This window comes from Glycine soja, chromosome 15 (assembly GCF_004193775.1).
Source record: "Glycine soja cultivar W05 chromosome 15, ASM419377v2, whole genome shotgun sequence".
Classification (NCBI taxonomy): Eukaryota; Viridiplantae; Streptophyta; class Magnoliopsida; order Fabales; family Fabaceae; genus Glycine; species Glycine soja.
Window position 1 is genome coordinate 21,741,326 of NC_041016.1, and position 9,122 is coordinate 21,750,447.

The 9,122-nt window shown below is 34.2% G+C and overlaps 1 protein-coding gene across 1 annotated transcript; it reads left to right on the plus strand.

Moving 5' to 3' along the window:
- Positions 1-1,646: 1,646 nt before the first annotated feature.
- On the plus strand, positions 1,647-2,623 carry LOC114385950 (F-box/LRR-repeat protein At3g48880-like). Its single transcript, XM_028345977.1, has 2 exons — positions 1,647-1,918; positions 2,194-2,623. Exons 1-2 carry the CDS (start codon positions 1,647-1,649, stop codon positions 2,621-2,623), a joined length of 702 nt encoding a protein of 233 aa, XP_028201778.1.
- Positions 2,624-9,122: the final 6,499 nt, after the last annotated feature.

Genomic DNA, 9,122 nt, shown 5'->3' on the forward strand with positions numbered 1-9,122 from the left:
CTAAATAGAACAAAAGTCAAGTCTTAATTGACGAAAAGCACCTAACTGAATCTAGTTTAGCTTATTGAGTCTATTTACCCGATTCGGTTCCATTTAGGTTAAACTCAAACAAAATTAACTTGTGTTCATCCCTACTTCTCAACAAGTTTTGTGGAGTATGACCATCTGGCATCCTTGCATCCCTCTATCAAGGTCCTTTCCTTTTATTAGAGGCTGATTCATGCGAAGTTTCTTACTGATGAGAATTTACAACATAGGGGTTGTGTTGTAGTTTCTAGGTGTGATCATTGTGGCATTAACATTGAAATAACTCAACCTTTTTTTCTTTTCATGCTCTTTTGTTGATGAGATTGGGCACCACTGCTTAGGTCAAATGTTTGATTGTAGCCTTGACACACCAATGTCTTTATCTCTTCTGTTGTTCAGTAAGAGAGCAAGCATTACAGAAACTCTACCACTCTCGATGTGGTGAGGTTCATTTGGTCTAGCCGAAATCATTCTTGACTTCAGCAAGGTCTTTTTGTCAAGCATGAAATTTTGAACAAAAATTATTGCTGCAGTGGCACTCATTACTAGGAATCATTCATTAGGAACCATGAGAAACACTATGGCTGACTTTGAGTTCTCAAGCAATTCCATGTGGAAGTTCATGTGAATAAGGCTTCTAAAATCAAAGAAGTAGTTTGGTCACCTCCTCTCTCGGGATGGATAAAGTGTAACTCTATAGAGTAGCTAGAGAGTCGCATTCTCTTGTTGCGTCTTGTGACATTTTTAGGGACTCTTGTGGGATTATGGTTGAATGCTAAACTCTTGGTTGCTATGACTGCTATTGTAATGGTGTACAATAAATGTTGGCATCAATTGTGGCTTGAATGTGGCTAGCTTCATGATCTATGTGTTTAATTTTCTAGAGCTAATACGTTGGAAGCTGAGAACCACATGGATCAATTGTTTAACTCTTATGAAATCCTTGCAGTTTGTAGTCTCTCACATCTATAAGGATGGTGTTATTTGTGTGGATGGTCTTGCAAATTATGGGTTTATAAAATTGGTTTCACTTAGTGGAATTCTATTCGTGGATTTCTTAGGGAGGTTTCTTCCCAAGAAAGATTGTATTTGCATGGTTATGGGTTTTTGCTATTTTTGTTCGTAGGTTTGATTTTGTCCCCTATGATTCTTTGTATTTTTTTCTTTTTCCTTTGATAATAAGTTGGCATGTTGCATATGATCAGTGGAACCTTTCGTGCAAACCTATAGGTTGGATTTCAGTCTGATTGTGATGTTTAAGCATGTTCTTTTTGCTTAAAATATTTATGTTATACGGAAAAAAAGATAAAATCAGTTGATATTATATGCCATACAAATAGCATAGTGCCCAACAAAATTGTTAAGTGAATGACACACAACTTTGATACGAATTACAACTGCAAGCATTAATGGGCTAAAAAGATATGAAAAATAGCATGTCACTGAGATCATATCAAATAGTGATTACTTCTTGAATGAAGCATTTATTAAAAATAAGTATTTCTTCATAATCTTTCAGTTTCTAACTTCATTAATTCCTAGCATATATGCAGTTAAATACATGGTAGCTTCCTTTGAAGGGTTTTGTGATTTGCATTTGCAGGAGGCGTTAATAAGAAATGGATAATAGCAAGTCAGCTGCAATGAAAGGCGTCTGGAGGAACGATCTTTGGTCAACTGAGATTCTAATAACAATATTCATGAGCGTCAACATTGTGGACCTTGCAGTTGCCTCACTGGTCTGCAAAATGTGGAACACAGCTTGTCGTGACCCATCTCTTTGGGGAAAAATTGATTTATCCACACTCAACAACTCATACTTTTTCAACATACCAAATAATCAACCAGGAGCTTACAAGCGTACAAGTGGAAAAATTACTCAATTCTTAAAGTATGTTCTAAGTCTGAGTAATGGAAATACAAATTGCTTAGTATTTAACTACAATGTTTAGTTGACGGATGAGCAGTTCATCATAGCTGCTAAAAGGTAACATTTTTCTTATTCTTCATTACCCTTTAATTTGTACATGCATTTGGGCTATTAATAATACAACCTTCTAAAAAAAAACCCAATCAATATTAACTTTCAAATCTAAATTAAATACTACTTATATATATAAAAGATGTTTGGTATATATTATAAAGCATGCATGTCTTCTTATGTAGGACCCCAAATCTGAAACAACTAGTTCTACCAAGGAAAGGTGACTTTTCAAGAAAAGCAGTGCATATGGCAATGAAGTCATGGGGAGGCCTTGAGTCCATTAACATTAGCTCTGGTGTCCCCACTGATTACATATTTCCTGCAATTCACGAATACTGTAAGAGCGTCAATGGGATCAAATTCCATTGTGAATTTGAAGAAAAGCACGCAGAAGCCTTGATTGAATCTACCCCTAACTTGAAGGTGTTCAGCATTCGGTCCACGGTAGTGAGCATGAAGGCTTTGAGGAGTGTGCTCACTTCCGTGGAACATTTGGAGGCAGTGAATATCTATCACAGCTTCATTATGGATATGTCGCATGATGAATTCAGTATTTTTGCAATTCAAGATCTACGTAAGTATCTGCCCCCATCAAAAGGTTATCTATTGTGAAGAAGCATCATGCCTTAAGTGTCAGTATGAGCGTAGCATTGCACTTGGTTCTTTTCTCTACCGTGCACTAGATATCTGGCGGGAGGATGAGATCACCTCTTTGGCACATTAATTTATCAGAATATGCTTTGTTACTGTTGCATCAAACTTGTTACTTGAGCTTCAAATAACTATATTTCCTAGACATTTAATTACCTTTTGTTGATTCCTGTGCAAACATGTTTACTTGTGCTGTTAGCCTATCCATTTACTTGGATAAGACTTTGATTTTTAAATGTTAATTTTACTAAGGATGTCCTCCTATATAAGTACTTATATTTTGAAACTATTTTCATGTGATGGTTGTGCTGGAAATGGGTTTGGTAATTTATATTTAATTATTTTTTAGAAGGAGTAAGTTAGCAAATTATAACTATAAATTTTCTTAAAATACATTTGGATGTAACTTACTAAATTTTTCCTTTTAAAAAGTAAGTGTATGCTAGTAAATGCGTATAATACTTGTTAACTTACACTCAATTTTTAAAAGAAGTAAGTTAACAAGTTATAATTATAAATTTTCTTAAAATACGGTCAGGTACAACTTACTAATTTACTCCTTCTAAATAATCATTACTAATGTACATGGTGTTTATTATTCGTTTGTATTTTTTAACTAAATAATTTCTTTTTCGGCAATATTTTTTTTACAAATGTTAAATTCTTTATTTAGGTAAAATAAAATAATTTACATAAATATCATGAACTAGCAAGCCATATTGCTAATTTGAATTTTAAACATTCCAATTTCTCAATTTGGTGTGTATCTTTCACAATAACAAATTTTATATGTTACTATAAACAAAAATACCGAAATTTGAATAATCACTTATGCATTTCTAATTAAAAAAATCATGCATAATTTAATTTTTGAATAAAAAAGTAAATATTAATTATTTCCCAATAGCATTATCTTTGAGTTACTTTTTTATATGAATTTATAAGAAAATGTTTGCTTAAAAGAACACTGAATCTAATATTAAAAAAAATGAAAGACATTACAGAAAATTACACTCATACTCTCATTCTTTTAATAAATTACACTCGATATCCCTCCATTATTTGATGAACAAAAACCACCTAATAGTTTTCCACGTATAAAACTGATTACCTTTTCCCCCAAACATTATTGAAACTTTTATACTTGCATGGTTGCACCTGTATGTGTAATTTCTTACCATCCATTTTGTTTTATTGATATATTATTGTATTTATATAAATATATAAGTACATTGAATTTTTTTCTTATATAGTATTAATTATTATATTTGCAAAATATAATTATTTATTAAATTAAAAAAGGTAATGATAATATATATTAAATGTATAAAACTTGAATTGAATTTATATATATATATATATATATATATATATATATATATATTATTTATTTCATGATTTCTACTTAGCTAACTTATATTTTTATAAAAAAATATTTAATAACTATATTTCATTATGAAAAATGAAAGCACAAAATTGTAACTATATGTTGAATTCCAATTATTTATAAAATTTGTGATAACATAAGTATTAATATAGGATTTAATTAATTTTATTAATATATTATTTATATAAATATATTTCATATTATTGATCAAGTAAATCACATTTGCACATGTACTTTTTACGAATTTTGTCTAATATCCTTCAGTCAAGGGTACAATCTTTAGTGTTTTCTACGAATTGTAACTACTGCAAAAACAATTTATTACGACGCGCTAATAAAGACGGTCCACAAAAACCGTTTTTGAAAATAGTGCAACTATACAATTAGTTAATAACGAAGACGGGTTTTAAAAAATGCCTTAAAATGATAAGTTTAAGGACGGTTATTTAAAAAACCGTCTTTGAATGGTTGGCTTTTCAAATCCCCATTTTCCTCTCTCTTATCGAACAATGTGCGCGACCCTTCCTCTCTCTCTTATTCTCGCTTTCTCTGTTCATATTGAAACCCTAAATGAGTAAGCAGCATGACTCCTCCCTCTTCGACCAAGCGCCACAACAAGATCTCCATGATGGGTGTCGGCATCGTGGGAATGGCTATCGCGCATACCATCCTCACTCAGGACCTCACCGACGAGCTCGTCCTTGTCGACACCAATGCCAACAAGCTCCGCGACGAGATGCTCGATCTCCAACATGTCATTCTATTTTGGAATTCTTTTATGGGGTTCCCATGGTGGCATGGCCGCTTTACGCAGAGCAGAAAATGAACGTGTTTCTGCTGTCGGAGGAGCTTGGGGTGGCGTTGCGCATGGCGGAGGAGGATGGAGAAGTTGTGCAAAGAGAACATGGATGAGGGTTTTGATATTTGAAGCCTCAGCTAGTGGCAATCTAGAGGCAGAGCGTCTATACAAGCAAATGTGTTGTCACTGTGTTGATTCTCTTTTTCTTCTTATTCTTCTCTTTCTCATAAACACTATCTTTGTCTCTATTCCTGCAAGTGTTCCTCCACCGCCCCCGTGTCCACCACCACCTACAAGGTAACATCAACATCTTCCTTCTATTTCTCCGAACACAAACAAAACCAAAATATCTAAATAATTAAATTGAAATTTTAAGAAAATGGGTAATTAGTTGACTAGGACCTAATGATGGATAAATATGTCTCTAGATTGGTTAATAGTATCGTGAAGACACTTTTTTTCTTGTGTTGAAATACTCCTTTTTTTATCATTTGAGTTTGATAATATCTGATATTGGCTCTATTCTTTGGCTTCTTAGTTGATTTGTTTGACGCGGACAGGTATATAGATGATGATCAACTTGTTGTGAACTTTAAGAAACAGGACCCTTGTTGTTAAAATAATTTATGGCAAACCAAAAAAAATTACTGGCTGAGTCGCGGACAATGTCGCTTTCTTTAAGACGTTTCGTGGCACTGCCAAAAATTGTGCAAGAAGACTATCAACTACAAAGTCCCCAGGATAAAGCAGCCCAGATCACTGTATAAGATTCCCACTGTACTAAGGGAACTTTTCTAGAATTACACCCTCTTGTATGACTTGAAAAGTCACTCTAAAGCCACCTGAAAATATGACTTGAAAAGTCACTCTAATAGCCAACCGAAAATACGACTTGAAAAGTCACTCTAATAGCCAACCGAAAATTTAGTGCGATAGAAAGAAAGAGGGAGAAGTTTGCCGGAAATGCATCAGCTGAGATTTGGGAGGGAGAAAGAAAAGTTGAGGAAATGCTTCTCAATTGGGACAAGAAAAAATGAAGAAAGGGGCTCTCTATATATAGGGAGTGAAACACTATTCAAGGGTTTACCCTGAGCGATGTGGGACTTGAAGCTTTTTTTTTCTTTTTTTTTTCAAACTTTCACCCATTGTCACCTTTGTTCTAACAATCCCCCACTTGAAATTTGAAAAAAAAAATTCGAGGATTTCATAAAATTGTGCATAACCAAAGGTGTCATACAACTTGAACCTTTGCATAGTGAGTAAGATTCAGATTTTACTAGAGTGACTTGAAGTCTTAAACTCTATCTCCGACATCAAACCACACACAACCTTTTCATAGGTGTATTCTATAAAGCCCGTGCGTTAAACGTCATGCACGTCTATCCCGGTATAGTGAACGCTCTAGAAATTTTTGCCCAAAATTTCATATGAAGCGGCCCCCACTTCCACATTCACATAGGTGAGTCTATCAAGAGTACTCCTGTAGCCTAGGTATTCCACTCAACATAAAGTATAGATCTCATGAAGAATTAAGAATTTTTTCATAACTCATCCTCTTGTTACTTCAGGAATCATGCTACTTTCACTTATAACAGCATGTTCATCTCATATCACTTCATAACTTGTTATTACCCATTGAACCTAGTTCTTGGGATCTCCAGTCATTTAGGTCGGGTTACCATCATGAATGATCATCGTAGTAAGGGTAATAGTCCCATTCTTTTATAAGTGTTATGGACTTTCTCTCTAGCTAACCCTTTCGTCAAAGGATTTGCTAAATTATCATCAGTGCATACGTGATCCACTCTAACAGCTCCTATTGAGAGTAATTCTCTAACAGTGTTGTGCTTACGACATATCTGTCGTTTCTTATCATTGTAATAACGGTTCTCAATTTTTGCAATAGTCGCACTACTATCGCAATGGATCAACACAGCTGGTATCGGTCTTTCCCATAAAGGAATCTCTACAAGTAAGCTTCTTAGCCAACTTGCTTCCTCACTAGCAGTTTCTAGTGCTATCATCTCATATTCCATAGTGGACTAAGCTAAGATAGTCTGTTTCTTTGACTTCCAAGAAACAGCCTCACCAACTATGCTAAATATATAATCGTTGGTTGCTTTGGAATCATCTGAGAGAGTGTTCCAATCTCCATTGTTGTATCCTTCAAGTACAACGGGAAACCTTTTATAATGTAATCCAAGGTTTATGGTTCTTTTAAGGTACCTCATTACCCTTTCAATAGCGTGTCAATGCTCCATACTAGGTCTACTGGTAAATCTGCATAATAATCCCACAACATAGGCTATGTCAGGTCTAGTACAATCAGTGGCATACTTAAGGCTGCCAATGATACTTGTGTACTCAGTTTGTCGTATACCTTCACCAGTGTTCTTAAACAGTTTTACACTTGGATCATATGGTGTACTAGCAGGTTTACAGTCAAAGTAGTCATTAATCTTTAAGATCTTCTCAATGTAGTGAGATTGATCCAGAGAAATTCCCTCTTTTGACCTGGTAATCTTAATACCAAGGATTACACTTGCTTCTCCGAGGTCTTTCATATCAAAGTTGTTACACAACAATGATTTCACATCGTTCACTACATGAATATTTGAACCAAATATGAGAAGGCATCGACATATAGACATATGATAGTACAAATATTATTTACAGATTTGTAGTAAATGCATTTGTCACTTTCATTCACCTTAAACCCATTCGAGACTATTAAGTTATCAAACCTTTCATGCCACTGCTTAGGTGCTTGTTTTAGACCATACAAAGATTTATCTAACTTGCAGACTTTATCTTCTTGTCCATGAATCACAAACCTTTCAGGTTGCTCCATATAGATTTCCTCTTCCAATTCACCATTTAAAAAAACAGTTTTAACATCCATTTGGTGTACCACTAGACTATGAATAGCAACAAGAGATATTAGCACCCGAATAGATGTTATTCTAGTGACTGGTGAAAAGGTGTCGAAGAAATTCACATTCTCTCTTTGGCTAAAACCCTAGGCTACAAGGCGAGCCTTGTATTTATCCACAGTACCATCAGGTTTTAGTTTCTTTTTCAAGGTCCATTTACAACCAATTGGTTTGCAACCAGGAGGCAAGTCTACTAAATATCAGGTCTTGTTAGATTCTAAAGAATCCATCTCATCATTAATGGCTTCTTGCCAGAAGTCAGCATCCAAAGAAGACAAAGCTTCTTGGAGGTTTGATGGATCCTCCTCTAATGTATAGGCCATATAATCGGGCCCATAGTCTTTAGCAATTCTTGCTTTCTTACCTCTTCGAGGCTCTATTTTTGGTTCTGGTAGTGCAAGATTTTCACTACTAATAGTAGGAAGGCGACTGGATGAAGTACCACCACTATTCCTTAATTTAAAAGGAAATTTATTTTCATAAAAATCAGCATCATTTGACTCTATGATCACTTTTGTGTTTAGGTCATAAAACCTATACGCTTTGTTATTAATAGCATAACTAATGAACACACATTCATAGGCTCTACTTGTGAGTTTAACCCTCTTGGGGTCTGGGATCCTTACATAGGCCAGACATCCCCAAGTTCTCAAATAGGACAAATTTGGTTGTCTTTTCCTTAATATCTCATAGGGAGATGTCTTGCTTTTTGATTTGGGGATTCTATTTATCACATAACAAACATTTAATAAAATTTCACCCCACCAAAAAGATGTTGCACTAGAACTCAACATAGTAGCTACAACTAATTCTGTAAAAGTTTTGTTCTTTCTTTCAGCTTTATCGTTCATTTCAGGTGAATATGGAGCAATCGTCTCATGTATGATTCCATGCAAATTATAAAACTCATTAAACAATCTAGAATCATACTCTGTGCCTCTATCACTTTGAAGTTTCTTAATTTTCTTATTGAATTGATTTTCAATTTCTGTTACATATAACTTAAACATGTCAAGCGCTTCACTTTTATTTTTCATAAGATATACATAAGTATAATCAGAGCAGTCATCAATAAAAGTGATAAAATATCATTTTCCATTTCTGGTCAACGTTCCATCAAATTCACATATATCAGAATGTATTAAATCCAATGGCTCAGATTCTTTAACTACTGATTTATGTGATTTCTTAGTTATTTTAGACTGATTGCAAAAAACACATTTTTCAAAGTGATTTGAAGATAGCTTTGGAATAAAACCTAAGCTACTCATGTTAGATATGCAACAACTATTTATATGACAAAGTCTAGAATGCCAGATATTAAAATCACACAGAAAGTAA